We start from the raw sequence: 19,775 nt of genomic DNA, 5'->3' as shown, positions 1-19,775 counted from the left end.
ATAAATCATAATAAATCATAATATATATATTTTCAAGAAGAATGTAATTATTTAACTAATTGTAAATTAAAAAAAAGTGAAGAGATTAAAAAAATACAAGTTGCAAGTTTTATTTTTTGGGTGCGAAGTTTTATTTGATTTGAAATCAAATGATTGAATAGTGAGATATTTTATGGCGACTTGGTTGCGATCCTTAATTTATTTCTTGTTTAGAAATTTATAATTTGCACTGTGATTACTCGCTGTGCGATTTATTTCCGGGATATTTGTCACATCAACACATTACATTTCCGAGGTATCGTTTGAACTGAACGATATTCCCGCCGACGACTTTCATTTTCCAACTTTCTCTCGATTCACATTATCATTTATATTTTATGTAACGTTGGCACATTATAATCTAATAAGATTCGATATCGTTTATCTTATTTATTTTTAAGTATTTCTCTCTTATATAAAAAATTCTTTTAATATAAACCTTTTAATATAAATTTCCAGAGTGAAGAATGTTTTTTATAAGAGATATTTCTAAAATATAATAACAAAATTATATAGAAATATGTATAGTCTTGTTATGAAATTAAATATATATTTAATGAGTTAATTCTGAAATTTTATAAGAAATTGAGAACATATAAAATAAAATATAAGTGTAACATCACTTATAAATATGTAAAATTTTTAATTATTGACTATAGACATTTTTTAAACAGAATTTTTATCATTTCTAATTTTTATAAGTGTTTAATCGATTATATATCTAATATTTTTATTTTTAACGTATTCTTTTCTTTTTTAATATTTATAAAATGGAAAGAATGGAGCATAAAATGTTAACCTTGCGTCGATAATATAGCGGGCTGTGATAAAAATTGTTTATCAGCTGTGAATTGTAACAACTTAAAACTTAAAATTTCGTGTGATGTAATGCTGTGAAATGTTATGAAAATGTAACGTAATGTTGTGAAAATTAATTATTGGATTTCAATTATAATGTTATTATTGTATGAACAACATTGTCTACAAAAAATAAAAAATGTGATATTAATTTATGATATTAATTAATTTAACACAGTTATTAATTTAATACAGTATTAATTTAACACAGTATTCACTTTATTATATAATTAAATTAATTATCTGTAAATTTTTTAAATTAATTATCTGTTAATTTTTGAAAAACTACAAGTTAATAAAAATAAGCGAGATGCAATATCATGTGTTTCGAAAATTCAAATAATTAATACTTTCGAAAAACAGATTAAAGAAATGTTTTATTAAACAGAACGTTGTTGCAATCTGCGTAATTATCTTCGTGATCTAACAATAAATATATAGTAGTCAATTTGTCACATTGCGTTATTCAGTTTTTCGCAATAGAAAGAGTATTTTACGTCCTCGATCAAATGCAAGTAAGAACATCTCTTCGAGTTTAAAAAGATCGAGCAAAAGACCTGTCTCTTTTCTTTTTAATGTCATATGTAGTCCATGATTAAAGCTTTCGTTCTTAAATGGCCGAAGGTAAAGATTCGGCGCATTTAAATGGAAGCGCGAGAGCAAAATTGGCGCGTGCCGGCCACGAGTCGAGGTACGCGATTGTAGTAGAGGCAGTGACGTAATGATCGATCGTGCACCCAATTTCTAATTCATCTCTAATATCCGCTCCGAGTTGCGCGTCGTAGAAAATAGAACGGTTGATTGATAGAACCTAAGACGATGTATACAAGCAGTCGTACTATAATGACGTTCTCTTGTGCGATTAGACTTCTCGCAAATCCTTCATTTAAGTGTCTGTTACGGATATTACATAATTTGATTACTGCTTTAATTTATCCTGCAATTCTATTTTGCGTAGGAGTTAGTCCGTGACTTACTGAAAGAGAAGCTCGCTAAAGGTTTATTCTGACAAACTTGCATAAACGTATGTATGAAAAGAAAATCATTCAATCATATTTCTATTATAAAGACGCACATGAAATTGTACAATTTTCTTTATGCTATTATACAAATTTGTCTGGATAGATCCTTACAGAGAAACATGTAAAAAATTTATGTTTGATGCGCAAAAGAGCATTAATAATAATGAGTATTAATAATAATAAAAGAGCATGCAATAAACCTGAACCTTTCTGAAAATCGAGATAAATATAGAAAATAATAAATTAAAATAATATGGCATATTATGCGCATAATACGTGGATATATTAATCTAGTTTAATAAATCGGGGCGTGTACCAATTAGCGATTAAAATACTTGACCTTATGAAGAAATTAATAGAGTGACCTGCGATCCGTTGCGAACAATTCACTCGATTCACAGCAGTTAAAGAGCATATTATAACACGGCCGATTCTTTTGACAATAAATTAACTGCAGAAAAATAATAAACTAATAAAAAGTTCATAATAAAACATTTTTGATATAAAAAGAAGAGGAAAAAAACAAACAGACATTTTCGTTTAATGTTTCTTAAGAAGTTAGAATCAAAAGATCGTTCATTTTGCTGTAATAACTAAAAAAAATGTCATTTTTTTATTTGCTTACAGAAAAAAAACAAAAAAAAGAAAACATTTGTTATTCTTTTATAATCAATTATACCAAAATTAATATTATCAAAGTCTAATAAATTCAAAATATTGACATGTTGACTGGAAAACTTTATTTCTCAAAAACAAAAAGATCTTGAATAAAAATTCACACTTTCAATATTTGTTATATTGATCCATTAAAGCCTGGTGCACAATTGAAAGAGCAAGTAACAAAAATAGGGAATAACAGATTTCAATCTATTGCCTACGTTTATCAATTGTATCTTCGGCTTAGTAAAAATACTTTATCGGAGCGCGTAAACTTTATATTATTATAACAATTAAAGTTCAAATAAATATCGTGTACTTATAATATTAAACTATTAAAACTGCTCAAGTTGATAAGAGCAGAAAAAACGAACGAAGCAATGAATTTGAAATGACACTGTTCTTTGGGACTAAATGCTGTTCGTTGGCGTCTACAGTGCGATGCGGCGCGGCGCGGCGCCTCGGAAGTCGAAGCGGAGCGCGCAGACGACGCAACTTGATTGCCTGGCCTCAGTTCGCGCACAGCCGCTACGGTGTGAGAACGTGCTTGACATTTCTTGGCACATATATTTACCGAAGATAGAAAGAGAGGGATACGTGAGTCCGTGTCGCTTGTTCATGCTCCTCGTCACACCACGGTCTGTCCATGCGAATGCCGAACAACTGCCAGTCATGATCTCCGTTAAGACGCGATCTTTCTTATTGAGCACGCTTTGCCTGCTATGCAACCTCGTGGTTACAACGTACGCCCGATCCTGGGGTAAGTTTATGAGAGAGACATTAACGGACGTGTGACAGGTAATGTGGGGACGATCAGTCGCGATCATCCCTAATGACATAGGCTGGTAACAGCCGATCAAATACCGGGGGGTTCGACAGAATCACGGGAATCGAGTATCGGTGGGCATCGCACACCAGTGGCCGGCCCATGTTCGTGCATCCGTACGTGTATACGCGCGCGCTCGTATTGGTGCACGAGCGCCGACTCCATTCACCCGCAGCAGCCCGTCACGTACGCCACTTTTGTACTCGGCAATGCTCTTTACGCGCGAAAGCGATGAACGCGCAAAAGTTGAATGAAACGCGATAGTGATCAGCGATATGCGTCCACGTTGACCTATCGCCTATCACCAGGTGCCATGCGATCGGTCGCCCACGCTCGTCCTTACATCTGTTTTACGTAACGAATGTCAGCGCGCTACCGGAATGATCGCGCACCCATACACGCGAACGTCAATGGAAAACGAGAGACGGGGTCATGGGAGTCAATAGGGGTACCTAATGGAATTTTAGGCACCGAGGCAGTTACTCCTTTTTCTTTTAGATTTGGTTTTCTTTACACGGGAAGAACAGTTTTGTTAAAATATTTTAAAAGTTCTTGATACATATTTGAAAATTATTTTGTTGCATCATTAAATAATTACACGATGAGTATTAATGTAAAAAGTTTTAACATTTTTTTCTAGCGATCATCTTATTTTTCTTCTTAGATTAATTTTTGTGTATGGAATGAACGATTTTGCTGAAGTATTATTTAAAGGTCCAACTTGATTCAGATTTGAAAATAATTTTGTTGGATCATTAAACAGTTACGTAAAAATATCAAGTACGACATTTCTGTACCAATTATCCTCTTTTTCTTCTTAGATTTTCTTTTTATAAAAAAAAAATGATTTTGTTCAAGCGTTTAAAAGTTTAAGTTCAGCTTACAGATGAAAATACAGACTTGAAAATAATTTTGTTAGACTATAAAAATAATTATGTAAAAATTTCAAGCACGATAAATACTAATGCAAAAAGTTCTGACATTTCTAACAATCAATTTGAGCGTCTTATATAATTATTTTGATGATCCAACAAAATTATTATTAGATCTGTATCTAGCTAAATTTTTAGATACGTAAATTTTTAGATCAGTGAAATCGTTCTTCAGTTTTACTACACTGAACTAGACTTTTCTGTCTCACTTCTGTCAAATATTAAAAAGATATTTATTTCCCTTTAAAACGAAAAGTGTACATTAGTTTAATCACAAAAAAAAAACGGAACTCTTATTGTTCGGGCTCGGACGCGTTTCCACGGATCATGTTATTTAGCGGACAAGACCTTGTGCAATCTTATTTTGTTCACGGTGTAACAGGAAATAAAAAGCCAGTTACTATCTTAATCTGATTCCTGGTTCCTAAAGCCAAGACTAGAGAGAAACAGAAAGAGGAAAGAAAGAGAGAGCTTGTACAATAGAAATCAATCAAGATCGCTAAAAATTCGAGTTCAAGAGTTCATTCTCATCTCGGCGAGTTGTTAATACGCGTCGGATAATCGGGAACATAATCGATACGCAATATTTGCTTGAGTGGTGACGTTGACACTCTTTGGGAAAGTTAGTAGTCAGAGATCAAAGTGTGGAGCACGATAATATAAATAATAATATTATATAATCAAGGAAAATTCATTTCTTTCAAGAAATGCAATTATTTACATATTATTAGAAATTTCTCTTTGACTAGTCTCTCTCTCTCTCTCTCTCTCTCTCTATATATATATATATATATATATATTGTGTCATACGATTATTAATATATATTTTTTACATCAAATGCGATAGAAAATAATACGGTCATAGTTAGATGTTTCGAATAATACAATATATATTCTTCATTAAATCAATCTGAAATAAATTGATTTAATAAAGAATATATATTGTATTATTTGAAATATCTAATTTTGTTAGCGTTCTCTGCTGTATTTGATGTATTCATATATATGGTCGTTTCTTAAGTCTTAAGAATATATATTTTTTAACTTATTGAGCGGAAAGTTATAAATAAAATCCAGTACGCATTTTATGATCTTGAAGATTAATTAGTCTTGAAAAAAATCGCACAATTACTTCAGTTGATATGCTTTTGGATTGCTTTGAGTAATGATGTAATATTATCTCGGCGAATATTTTTTTTTATTTGAACAAAAAATGCTAATAATAACCATCTTGCTTGCCGCCGAATAAAACGAAATCTTTTTCCACTCGATGATCGAGATTTTAATGCATGTGTTAAATTACACATTTGCTTTATCATATGAAAAAATTGCGCGTATGCGCAAAGTCTGATAACGAAACGAACTTGCGATGTGTAAATGAAATGTTACAAAGCACGAAACTAATTTACACAAATTTGTTTTTTCATTCAGAGGTGTGTTTTTGGTTTGTTTTTTCATTCGTTCGCGCGTGTTTCTTAATAGTTCGCGAATTGCGGGAAATTTTCGTTTTTCACGAAATTTTTCAAAAATCATCAATGAAGACAGTTCGAGAAATACTTACAATATCGTTATTCCGCAGCGGAATTTCATCCTTGTCTGTCAATATTATTTAAAACGCAGATTTTCTTAATTTTTGTCCTAAATATACAACTCTTAGCATCAATTTTCACTTTATTTATAAACAAATAATTCGGATAATAGAATAGTATTTTTATGCCAAATACGATCAATGAACGTTACATTGTATCTGACAAATAACGTATGTCGAAATAAAACTAAATAATAAAGATCGAACACGATGTTTACGGTATTTCATGATGCATAATGCATAACGAATTGACGCAAAGGAGAAAAAACAAATATGTAGCTCGCAGTAGCTTTTAATCGGACCGATTTATTAATTTTACATATATAAACGATAATGAATACGTTATAGGAAGTCTGAAGAGATTGAGAAATCAAAAACAGAAATAGTAATAAGAAAAATAAAACTCTTTTATTGTTGTTAAGTTATGCTTTCCATACTGATCTTATTTCTTTCTTCAAAATTTTCTCTTTATTTTAATTATAAGAAGAGAATAGCATTTAATAAATTGCGCCGTTTGCAATGTTGAACATATCATTTCATTGAATATTCAAATGATGATAAATTTTTATCTATTAAAACTCTATCTATATAATTTAAGTATTTAATGCTCGTTTTTATCAATGTAGATTAACTTTAATCTTGCATGGTTCAATTTACTCTTCATCTTTCTTTAATTTTTGAAACTAGAAAAGGATGAACCAAGATTAAAATTAAATTATATATTAATAGAAACGGACATAAGACTTTTATACTGTAATTCGAGTATTGGTGTCGTTACATTAGCGACACTGTTATTAAGAGTTACAGAATATGGGGGGATCTAAATTCAATACTAAACTGAAAGAAAAGATTTGTGCAATTATTTAGATAGTAAAATATGGCATTTTTATGATTGCAGCCAATCTTTTTTTTTAGTGTAGATTAGAGAGATTGCTAGAACAGCTATCGCTGGAACAGCTATCGCTAGAATGTTCTCTCATGATAATCGATTACAGTAATCATATTAGTTTCTGTCCGATTTGCCCTCAAGGAAAACGATAAAAAGAAACGAGATAATTTATCTAAAACTCGAATGAACCTAAGTCACTCGGTCATATTTACATTGATGCGCGATAATTCTTGTTGATCAAGTTGATTAGAATATTTCCCATTCGAAATTTTCACGTGATCGACACTTGCGTCTATTGTAATCTCGAAGTATTTTTCTTATGGTAGCTTACGTATTAACAAACAACTTGTAGTAACTTTGTAACAAATATTTTGGTCCAAACAAAAAGAAGCAGTTACGATATCTTATCGATATTCATGCTTACGTATATGAAGTAAATAATGCAGTATTTAAGAAGTCGTTAATTATTTCTCTCTCTGTTACTTTACTTCCGTCATTTTGACATTCTTAGCATTTTTTGTCGTTTACTTATTCAATAATTCCATCGTGTCCAGCGGTTGTAATTGTGCATACTATATCGAACCTTTTACTTTGTAAATATTTTATTTTATTATCAAGTTTGAAATGCATATTAGACATACAAAGTAGTTCTGTGTGTAACAAAAATGAAATTTATTTTAAAAAGAAAAGAACATTTTTGATATAAATAAACCGCATCATAAATGTTTTGCAAGGAAAATGCAACAGATTCTCAAGTGACGCGCGACGTGCGATCGTAGTTCCTCGCACATGACGCGAAAATATTATCATTGAAATTAGAAACTTTTTTTCTCGATACAATTTTATCGTTGATAAAATCTCGAGTGTTCCAGAAGATCCATCTGACGTAATGATTACGCAATCATAATGACGAATAATGATATCAATTACTTTCTGATTAATCGAATGATAAATGTTCAATAGCGGTTACTTTGACTAGATTAAATTGCGATGACATTTTTTCTGCATTTCACTTGCACTGTAAAAGCATGAAAATAATTTTTTTTAGTCATTTCTTTTTAATTTATGGATACTATCTGATTAAATAGAGAATTATTTAAAGTTAAAATTTTATTTTGCATTATAAAGCTTATTCTCGAAAGCCTTACTGATTTTATTCGGTTAATTCATCTTACTTGAGATCATATTCTAATGGATTCTTCTTCCTGCAGACTTGGCCGTGGTGATCGGTAACGAAATCGACTTTTACGCGCGTAACAGTACTCGTATGGGCCATGCTAGCATCAAAGAAGCCATTGCCCTGACTGGAGTAACATACGATGATACTACTCGAACGATGTATTTGTCCGACGTAAAGAACAACGTGTCTATATTCAGCAACGACCTCACGGAGAGGAATTTCACGTCAACGCCCCTATTGAAGAGTAAGTACAGAGCGCTAATTAACTCCTTTATTTACCATAACGAGGTCAAATTCGAAAATAATGAATATTTTAAAAATCAAAAAGATTCAGAATTTCCATTTTTAGCTCACTCTTTGAGATGACTAGATTGAAATAAAAAAATGTAAGTCATTAAATAGTTTTCCTAATGTTATTTATATAAGATTGATTCTAATATTTGTGGAATATTCTATATTTGAGAAATTTTCTTGTTTAGTGATTAACTTAAGTTTTATCTTTACCGAAGTTCATTATAATACGAGAAGGTATCAAAATTCACGCGAAGTTCTTATAGTCTACGTTCACACAATGAAATCGCTTCCGCTTAATAAGGCGAATTTTTAAGACGCGTAAGAAATTCTGTGGAATTTGCCACGTGCTTTTTATATATTTGCACAATCCAACTAAACCGGTTTTATTAATGAAAAGTCATTTACTCAGACATAATAATAAATCGAAAAGATTCTTTGCACGGATTTTTTGCGACCAGTGTCATTGATGATGGACATCTTTTATTTTCTATTTCTTTTACAGAAATGTCTCCTTTTAAATATTATAACGAAGATACCACATAAATTAATATTTTGAAAAATACTTGTGTGTATCTTCCTCTTTGGAAATCTCTGATGCGAAAAGAATTCTAAACAAATGCGTGTTGAAATGTAAATACGATCTGTGAGATGTCTTTATGTCGCTGTTACATTTAATTCCATGTGCGTAGAAGAAAACGGAATGCATGTCGTCGACATCGTTTTCGACACGCTGTCGCGCACTCTGTTCTGGGCTGACGCCTTGAAGGAAATTATTGCGAAGATGCATGTATCGGAGAACGGTGAACCGGGCGTTCCTGTCGTTTTGCACAATCTCACCGGGAACAGCCCACGTGGCATCGCCCTCGACGTGTGTAACAGGTGCGCCATTTACAATGTCCTACGTCACAGGGATCAGTCCTCTTTTTCCTGATCCGTTTATAGAATCGAGAAATGCCAATAGTCATCAATGAAAGTCATAAAGCATTCACAATAGCAGTATATAAATAAAAATCCTGAAAATACATTAAAAGATCATTAAAGCTATATCAATTTTTAATAAAGTTTATTAGAGAAGAAATTAAATTTAGTAAAGAAAATTTTATTAATTTTATTATATCTGAAATATTATATATAATTTGGAAATTATTTTAGTAATATTGATCAGACATCTTCTAATTAGACTCACGAAATAACGTCAAGATTAAGGTGATGCCATTTTTCAGCAAAAATGTATGATAGTATGTATTATCTATTAGTTGAAAAATGACCGCAAAAATTGGAGACGTTATTCTGATTAGAGAATCTCTAATATTGATGATTGGACATAAATAAAACAATATAGCGTAAAATAAAAATAGATATTAATAATTATGCATAATATTAAAACAGCATGAAAAAAGTAAAGTGCGAGACGAGATCTCATATAGACTGGCACTTGCCAATACATTCATCGATCTTGCATTGTCAGCGAATTGTCATGCTTTATAATAAAAAAATAAAAGTGCAGCTGAAAAAAGTGATGAAGAAAAGGCGTTATTTTCGTTGGAATTTTCCGATTGTTTGTTCATTTTGCTTCATCAAAGAAATTTTTTATATAATAAAATATTTTATTATATTCTACATCATACATAAAAAGATTACAAGAGACGTCATTTTATCTTATTCTATTCTAGTTTAGACATTATAAAAACTTTATTTTATATCTTTAAGAATTTATGTTGAAAGACAAATTTATTTATAAATATAGTTATATGAAATTTTGCACCTTCCGTCAGCACTTGAGTCTTTGAGCTTCAATGTAGATTTATTTGAGACGGTATAAAAATCTGAAAAAATTCTTGCATATTTGTAAAAGCTTTAACATTTTTTACTATAGAACTATAGACTAATTTTTACTGATAGAAATCGAATTTTGTTTTACTTATATTTTTTATACATTTAAATTTATCTATCAAAATTCACAATCAAAATATTGACTGTGCTTTCAAAGTCCAATTTATCTGGCAAAGAATTAAAGCTCCTTAGTACTCATTTCAACCATATTGAATTGTGACGTCGTAAGCGAGAAATGATGTTGATTTTTCTTATATACCATTTGTAGATAAAAAGAATTTAGATAAAACAAAATGTTGAGATCGCTTTAAAATATTTATAAAAATGGGCGAAGATTCTCCCTTATCTTTCCTGACAGTCAGTAAAAAATCAAAAAAGATTCGTGAAGTGAAAATAAGCTATGCATGCGCATTGTAAAAACTAGTAAACTCACTTTACGTATCTTTTACGACTGACTGTCGTCACGATTCAATATGACTGAAGCGACTACTCAGGAGCCTTAATATGAAATAAATTTATTAAATGATTTACTTCCATCGAATCAAAGAAGAAAAATGATAGAACATTGAAAATAATGGTAAATTTTTTCTTCAGTCGTATATACTGGTCGAACAGTAACTCCTCAAATCCCAGTATCGAATGTTCTAATCTTGATGGGAGCAATCGGATGATTGTCATCAAAGAGAATCTGTATGAGCCCTTGGCGGTGGCAATTGACCATGCAGAACAGAAGCTGTACTGGATCGATGATGTCGAGGGGATTCACTTCAAAATCGAGCGCAGCAACTTGGACGGCAGCCAACGAGAATTGTTGGTCCATAAACAGAATCAGCAGCCGGTTTATTTGGCTGTGGATAACGAATTGATATACTGGTCCGATTGGGTATACAGAGCGATCTGGACCATACCGAAAAACACCAAGGCTGGAGATTCCCCGTCCAAGTTCAAATCGTACTTCTCCAAAAGGGACGCTGATCCGGCCGGAATAGTGACGCGCGACAACATCGGTCAAATCGATTGCGCGAAGATTCTATCGAAAGAGAAGAAACCGAACCTGTTAATACCCGCTTTACCGGTGTCCGAGACGTTCAATAATTTAACTACCAGCACGGAGGAATCGGACTTGACCACCGAGAGCTCCAAATACTGCCTATATGGTCATCTGAACAAAACTACTAATACATGCCGATGCAAAGAAGGGTGAGTATAAGTAGACAGGCGTATAAGTAGACAGTTAAATGATGTTATTGATATTTTATATTAATATATTTGAAATAAAGACTATAATATTTTGAATAAAATCGAGCCTGATTATAACTATTTGTCACAATTTAAATGATTTTATATGAAATGATGAAACTTTTTCACAAGTGTAAAAAGTGATATATAATATATATATTACATTTTTATTTAATGTTTAAATATTATATACAAATAATATAAATTTTTAACATAAATTTTTAATATAAATTTATATATGTAATTGGATAAAAAAAATTTTACAAGTAAGTGATGATCCATTAAATTATATATACATATATATATTTCCACGTTTGATAAGCAATTTAAAATTCGCCTAATCTCTCTTCTCACAGATTTACTGGATCCTTTTGCGAAATATTTCTCTGTCACAATTACTGCCTCCATGGTAAATGTATTATAAATCATCGCGGACTTCCTGAATGCATATGCACGAGCACATTTAGCGGTAATCGCTGCGAGACAAGTGTTTGCAATGGTTACTGCCTTTACGACGGCGAGTGTTCCGTCCAAGATGGAAGACCATTTTGTAGCTGTAAATATTCTAAAGGGATTCGGTGCGAAGAACCGAACGACATTAAGGAGATCTGCGCGATTTATTGCGCGAGCGATCACATCGGATTATCCAGCATCAGCGTTACATCGTGCAGGTATATGTTCTTAAAAATGTTCTTAAAAATGGATATCTCATTTTATATTTTATAATTTTGTTTCTAATATTATTTATATTCATTTAACAAGATTCAGAAAAAATACATGATTTTTAAATCGGTATGTATATATAAATGCAGTCTATTAATATCTCATTATATATCAACAGGTGTACAAATTTCAATCAAACGGCCGAAAGAATTACACTTACCAACAGTTTTCAGAACGGCATTCTGTTACCAATATTCATAGCCTTCACCATTCTATTTCTTTTAATGATCGCCGTACTTAGTTATTATATAAATAAATTACGGAGGCGACCACGAATCAAGAGGCACTATGTGGTCAGTAAAGGCGTTACGCCGCTCACATCCCGACCGCAGATACCGGACAATCAGTGCGAAATTACCATAGAGAATTGCTGCAACATGAATATCTGCGAGACTGTGAGTGATATGTCTTCTAAATAACGCCCCATGTAATTGATAACAAGCATCGTGTCAGCATTGCTGATACTAAAGAAACTTAAGATCGAATTTCGTCCATCCTCCTCGCGTTTCGCACTTTGCTACGAATGCAAAATTGTGACTCTTCGCAATTGCGATTATCACACTTCTGTAATTACGATAAGTCATTAGAGAAGATAGTATATTTGGTTCGATTAAAGCACGCGATTATACGATTTAAATTCTATGTTTAACTTCGAATCTGATTAAGAGTTACTACTTTTAGCTTTTTATATTGTTAGTTCTTGAGGAAAGTATCAAATTAGTTTGTATATTATGAGTTATGAGCACGAATTTTTGAGTTAATTCTACCAAAAAATACGTATTTATTTTTACATATTTGGTGTATTTTGCTTTTTTAAGCGTATCTCTGCTTAAAAAAAAAAGGAAATTTGAAATTGTTATATGCTATTTAATAACTTTTTATTGGCAACATTTAAAAATAATGGCTTTCAGAACAGTATTGCGCTAGTATCATATCATGACTAATTTTTTAAATTATTTATTATTATTATATAATTTTATTTAATTTTTTATATAAATATATATGGTTATGCAATGCAAGAGATTATCTTGTCGATTAATTTATATGATATACAGACATTTTAATTATTATTTATTCGTAATTCACTTGGCTTTGTAAGCAATTTTTTATGGCCATTTTTTACTTTATTACTTTTATTTCTTTTTCGTTTTAATTAAAAATTCATATTAAGAGAATAGGAATATCATTGCTAATCATCATATCATTGCTAATATTCTATACATAATTAAAAAAATCATTAAAATATTTTTATAATCTTATTATTATTTACTTTAATTTTGTAACAATAATTAACTTCGACGATGAAAAAATGTAGGCATTAATTTATTATCTTATAACATTTAAGAGAAAACAAAGTCAAATTATGTTATCTTCTTTGACGAATGCGACTGTGTCGCTCGTAGATTTCAATTGCGTGCACAGTGTCAAAGATCGAATTATATTAAGACTGAATCTGTTTTGTCGTTAAATTCCGATTAAGCAATCGACTAAATTGGAATTATATATTCTTCGTATGGTGTTAATTGTATGATAATATTAACGGTTATAGTTTTGTTTTTTTCGCAGCTCTAAAAATACGATGTATATTTGTTACTTGAAATAAACAACGGTTATAGTAAGAATAAGACTTTCTACAAAGATCTTTAAGAACCATTTTATAATTATTTACAAATATATGATTCGATGCATAGAGAAATAAATCTTCCCCGTGCTAAGCTATTTCTAAATTTAAATAAATTCAATTAAATTCGTCAACAGGATAATTTCATTTCTTTTTACAGCCGTGTTTCGAACCGAAATTACGAAATGGTGTGTCAAAGAGCAATAATGTGAAAAAGGAAGAGAAGAACTTCTTGTTGGATGATATGGAAGGTAATTCGTGCTAGCACATTCTGCTCTTGTCTCGTCGCATGAAATGACGAAAACTCTGCACGAGCTCTGCACCGTGTCGGAGATCGCATTCGCGGGACTGTTCCGCGTTTATATACAAGACGGCGGCGAACTTTAGTATTGTTGTTAAGTTTGAAAATCTGTGTTGATGGAATGCGCACGAGTGCGTTATATCGACGACGATTTCACTCCAACTTGGGAAAGAAAGCCAAAGGTCTTTTTAGAAAGTCCTATTTTTTAGTATATCATACACGTTGAGCTGTGTTTTAGAACCATTTTTTCACTTTAGTAGTCATTAAATTTATCATTTAACGATGTTAGACATTTGTTTTAGCAATTATAAAGCTGAACTTTACGTTTTTCTAAATTTGCCGATCGCAATCCCTCGTGCATAAGCAATACTAAAGTTTTAAATAAAGACGCGAGATGTTATAAAATTTGAAGATATAAACGATTTTTTTAATTATATCATGAATTATTAATTTTATTATATTATTTTTTTATTATATTTTATTATATACATATTTCTTTCAAACATTATATAATAATATGAATTTGTTTCTGAATTTGTTTCTGAAACAATATGAGAGAGAGAGAGAGAGAGAGAGAGAGAAAATTTTAAATTTAAATATATAAATATAAAAATATTTAAAGTATAGAAACATAATAATTTTTAATTTAATAAAATATACAATTTTTGACAGAAATATACAGAATTTCGAATTCGTGAGATTGTATTATCAAAAAAAAAATGAGAGAATATGATATCGATATTTAAAACAAGCCAAGAGATATGCAGTTTAAAAATTTGTTCTTATTCTATCTAATAGATTTATCTGCTGAGCAACATAATTCTGATATAAAAAATTTTGTAATACTTCTTTATAGTTTCGTATTGTATTTCTTTCGTTTCTCTTAAATCATTTAGAAGAGAACTCAAATGTATGCAAAAAGTAATATCGCAGTCACAAGGGATGCGCAAAAGTTGCCTTAAGCGATAATTCTAATCATTGCTCAAAGTACCGCTGAGTACATTCCTGAATGAAATTTAGATCGTGATATGGCGTCGCAGAGATAAGTGATTCTCTTATAATTAACATTTTTTGACTGAGTCATCTGTCAATGGCTTTACGGTACATAATTATATTAGTAATTTTATTGCGTCAGATCATTATTCAACATTTAATTCCATTTGTCATTCTTTGATAGTTATCGCGTTGACGGGAATATTATCGTAAGCTTCATATCTCGATTCAAAACGCTTCTCTACTTAACTTCATTCTCAGTTTAATCTATTCACTTCGTTTGTATACATTTCCGTAATCATATTCAACCGCTAACCATTTTTTATCATACTGTGAGTACAACATACACGTGTATATATATGTATACATCTAATATTTATACGTGTACATATATGTATACATCTAACATTTATGAATATACGAACGATGAGCTCGAGTTGGATCGTGTTTTACGCGTCTATGATCCTTTAATGTGAATTTCTACCGCTGTTGGATTAATTCATTTCGAGAAAGACGTTATCACTGACGTAAATAGTAGTCATATGAAAATTCATATGGCATTGTCTGGCAACTAAATGCATATAATATACGTATACATATTATACGAAATGTATATTAGATGAAACTAGAAGAATATTCAAAGAGTCACAATGTATAAAAACGATTCTCATCCTCGAATATCGGATGTTCCCAGTGATAAAAAAATACACTGCAGATGTATAAAACTTTGCCAGAAGTTTGTAATATTTATACATCAATGATATCCGTGATTTTTAATTCATCTAATTTGAGGATCGTCAGAATCGTTTTTTATAGTATTGTTTGAAGATACCTGTAGCGTTTATTTTATTGCAGAACAAATACTCCGTTTATTTAACTGCAAAAACTTTTGTTCTGTATCGATATATGCAACGCTAAGCCAACTTTTAAATCTTTCTTCCAATTTTATTCCGTCGTGAGAATGAAAAATATTTGTCTACCATTTTTATGTTATGTCGCATGTAATTATGATGATTACAGCGCACATATAAAATCATGTGTGAGGCGAATGTACAAATGCACCGCACTTGTACGTTAAAATTGATTTTATTTTGATTATTCTATTCTTATACGGAGAGAGGATGATCGCAAATTTTTATTTTTGTTTTTAGCCCACATTTTTGCGCAAATCAGTCATAATATATAGTAGTTACTTAAAGCGTACAATCTATTACGTACACCAAAGTTACTTTTGTTAGTAATAATAACATGAAACAGAGTACAATATTATTGGTTTGCAGAAATTATATCGCATATTAACTTAAGACATAATTAAACTATTTACTATGCCTATGTTATGTGGAAGCATATGTATGGAAATGTTGTTCAATTCTAATTTCGTTGTAAAATGGCAAACCAATGATTATTATGTTGTTCATTTAATTGTTTATTTATAGGATTTATATTATTCTTTATGATACGGAATAATGTTCCTGTCGTTATGACAACAGTTTATTCACAGTACATGACGATGCTTTCTGTTCCTGTATACGGTAGATGTTACTTAAAGAAAAATTGTCTTATTTGCTTTTTAAATCTACTATATAATTTTGTACTAAAGATTTGCGACATTTGCTGACTTTATATATATATATATATATGTGTATATACACACATAAAACACACACACACACACACACTCACGCGCGCGCGCACACACATACACACACACACACGCACGCACACACACACACACACACGCACGCACGCACGCATGCACACACACACACACACACACACACACACATATATATACAATTTAAATATGGAAAAATATATATGTATGAAAGTTGCGCGATCTATCTATATTGTATTGGAAGATAGCCCTCTCCCACACACTCATCCCCAGAGATGGGATAGTGGATTTATGGTGAAAGGGTTATATTCCTGAAAAATATAAATGCCATAAAAAATGATGTATAATATGCAATATGTTTCTGTACAATTATGTATTCGAAATGATGAAATTTGTTATACGCAATATCTCAAATTTATTTAGTTTAATTATTTATGCAGAAATATTAATCTATTATCTGAATCTTTAATATTCGATCTCTATTCTTTTGAATGTTATATATTTTCTGCATAGAAATTCTTGCGTTTTTATTGCGTTTATTTTAAATTGCGTACTTAACTTGATGTTTTACATTGTACTTAAATCATAACTAAATTATTAGATTCTTTAAATTATTAAATATAACTTTAAAAGCAACATATTACATATTTTGCATCTCCGTTTACAATGGTTATAATGCTGGTTGCTATTGTATACAGATTAAAATAAAATAAAATGGATTATCTCTTATTATTGCAGGTGTGTCATTATTATGTATACCTTATTTTGTAAAAACTATGATAAAGAGATTTGAATTATAATTTAAATATACGTCTTCGTGTAAAAAACAATTATATTAGATACAAAACAGAAGAAATGAGCAATTATGAAAAATATTGAAATGCCAGATTAATTGGCATCCTATATTTTTGTAGGTTACGTATTATATCTTTAGATTGACTATACATGAATTTTATCCGAGCTGATAAGGAATTTTCATTTCGACTATTCTGTATCACGGATAATACTATAATGTATCCCATTTAAAAAGATATTTGAAAAGACATTTTACCTTTTCAAAACTGCTTATAGAAGGTTGAAGAATTTGATATACATATATCAGGCACTATGTTGTATAGGGCATTATCTTTTTGAACAAGTTAACCAAATAAGAATTCTTTTGTGTCCCGACGTATCTGTTCATTTCATCAATAACACATAGATATTTATACTGAGACGAATGTGTAAAATTTTTTGGAATTTAAATTGATGCGAAACCAAGAATTCGACAAGATTGACAAGAAGTATGGTTGGTAGGTACTAACGAAGGCCAATCTGAATTAGGCTTAATATTAACATAAGGGAGCGCTCCACGAATCTGAATTAGGCTTAATATTAACATAAGGGGAGCGCTCCATGAAAGCTCCGAGAGCAAAAGAAACAATCGAACGCTCGTACTCGTGGTAAAATGGCATCCGCATCTCTGAAAGGCACTCGCAAGACATACAGCTTCGAGGAACGGAAAATCTTGATATCATTGATAAACAAGCACGAGATCGTCCAAAATAGGAAGTCAGATCCGATCTCCATATGCAAACGAAAGTCGGCGTGGTCGCGAATCACCGAGGAGTACAATTTGATAGTAGGGTCTCGGGGCGCGCGTTCGACCATACAGCTCAGACGTTGCTGGGAGAATATGAAGGCTTGTAAGCGTAATCGCGATGAAAAGAAATTTCGGTAATTCAGCATTATGCAGCAATTGTTCTCGAGATTAATTGAGCTTGACACAGAATTTAGTAGATAATGAGAGATGTAGTTTGATGAAATTCGTATCTTGGCTTTTGCTTCTAAGAGTTAGAAAGAAGACAATAAAATTTTAAATTTGAAAAGTCTTATTTTTAAAATAAATCTATTTCAAGATTCAGAAGTTAACTAGCAAGTAGTTTGCCTCAGCAATTAAAGAAGGTTAATATAAAACAAAAAGATCGAAGAGAATAAATATTAAAATCTTTTGATCTTTTAGTGAAAATATGAAAGCAGTTTGTCAATCGACAAAAGACAAGGCGAGAAATCAATGTTGGGAAGGTATAACTTGTGGTCAGAATGTCCCAAAAGCACCATTATCTACCGGAACTGTTGGTTTACCACCAAATGTAGTATTCGAGCCGAAGGATTCAGAACCATTCACATTACAAAGTGTTTGCACTGCTGGACCTCAAAATCCAAACTGCTTAAAGAAGGATGTAGACAGTCGCGAAAATTCAAATTGTAAATATCCTTTTTTTAGCTTCTTCTACATTTAGTATAGTAATCTTGTTAAACATACAACTTTTGAGAAAATAATTTTATTAATTATTTATAATTTTATTTGTAATTATACAAATAAGGAAAGTTAAAACAATAAATAATAATTAAACATCAATGAAGGAAAAATGTGATAAATGATATTTTTATGAATAAAGTTTCTTATTTGTATATCGTTTATTTTTTTAATTTATTTATTATTTATTTAATTTTTTATAGCTTTATTAGAAAGTAACAAAAATATTTTTATAATATAATAATAATATTATAATAATTTAATATTTAATTATAATATATTATAAATAAAGAGATTATAATACTTTCTATTTTCACACGAAAATAATGAAAACTTGAAGTAATTAAAAGTAAATTTGACTTTTCGTAGCTGGCGATGGTACATTCAAGCAAATGACCGATAGAGATAATTGTGATACTGTTGCATCCCCCAATTCGATGAATGATTATTATGAGAAGTTTGTAGGAAGAAACGCTGATTCTCTTACGATTGATCAGTCAACGGACAACGGTTTTGAAAAAATCGCACAACGAGAAAGTAATCCGGGACCGAGTGCTTTATACAATTTGATCTCACCTCGCGTTGTGCAGGAGCATAATCCCAAGAGGAAATTCGTACAACGAGAAGAAGAACTGCACATGCTTGCACTTTCGGAAGCGCAGATGAAGGTCGACATCGCCGCCATGTTAAAGGAGGAAGCGAGGCTCAAATTAGAGGAGGCTCATTACCGCAAGGAGGAAGCTAGGCTTAGAATGCTGCTTTTTACTTATAAATTAGATAGGATTAAAGACGAATGAAGGAAGACGGATAATTTTATTGGATATGGCATGGACGTGTTGTATATCTATTATTTTTCTTTATTTTCG

At 31.0% G+C, this 19,775-nt stretch overlaps 2 protein-coding genes across 2 annotated transcripts; both read left to right on the top strand.

The window, feature by feature from the left end:
• The first annotated feature begins 3,194 nt into the window (after positions 1-3,194).
• On the top strand, positions 3,195-13,966 carry LOC105618285 (protein cueball). Its single transcript, XM_012199826.1, has 7 exons — positions 3,195-3,336; positions 8,023-8,235; positions 8,975-9,164; positions 10,713-11,318; positions 11,714-12,028; positions 12,199-12,475; positions 13,862-13,966. The coding sequence occupies exons 1-7, from the start codon at positions 3,195-3,197 to the stop codon at positions 13,964-13,966; spliced, it is 1,848 nt and encodes a 615-aa protein (XP_012055216.1).
• Positions 13,967-18,057: 4,091 nt separating this feature from the next.
• LOC105618284 lies at positions 18,058-19,706 on the top strand. Its single transcript, XM_012199824.1, has 3 exons — positions 18,058-18,326; positions 18,613-18,857; positions 19,279-19,706. Exons 1-3 carry the CDS (start codon positions 18,058-18,060, stop codon positions 19,704-19,706), a joined length of 942 nt encoding a protein of 313 aa, XP_012055214.1.
• Positions 19,707-19,775: the final 69 nt, after the last annotated feature.

The sequence above is a fragment of the Atta cephalotes genome (assembly GCF_000143395.1).
Source record: "Atta cephalotes unplaced genomic scaffold scaffold00016, whole genome shotgun sequence".
Classification (NCBI taxonomy): Eukaryota; Metazoa; Arthropoda; class Insecta; order Hymenoptera; family Formicidae; genus Atta; species Atta cephalotes.
This window is presented reverse-complemented; position numbering and strand designations above follow the sequence as displayed.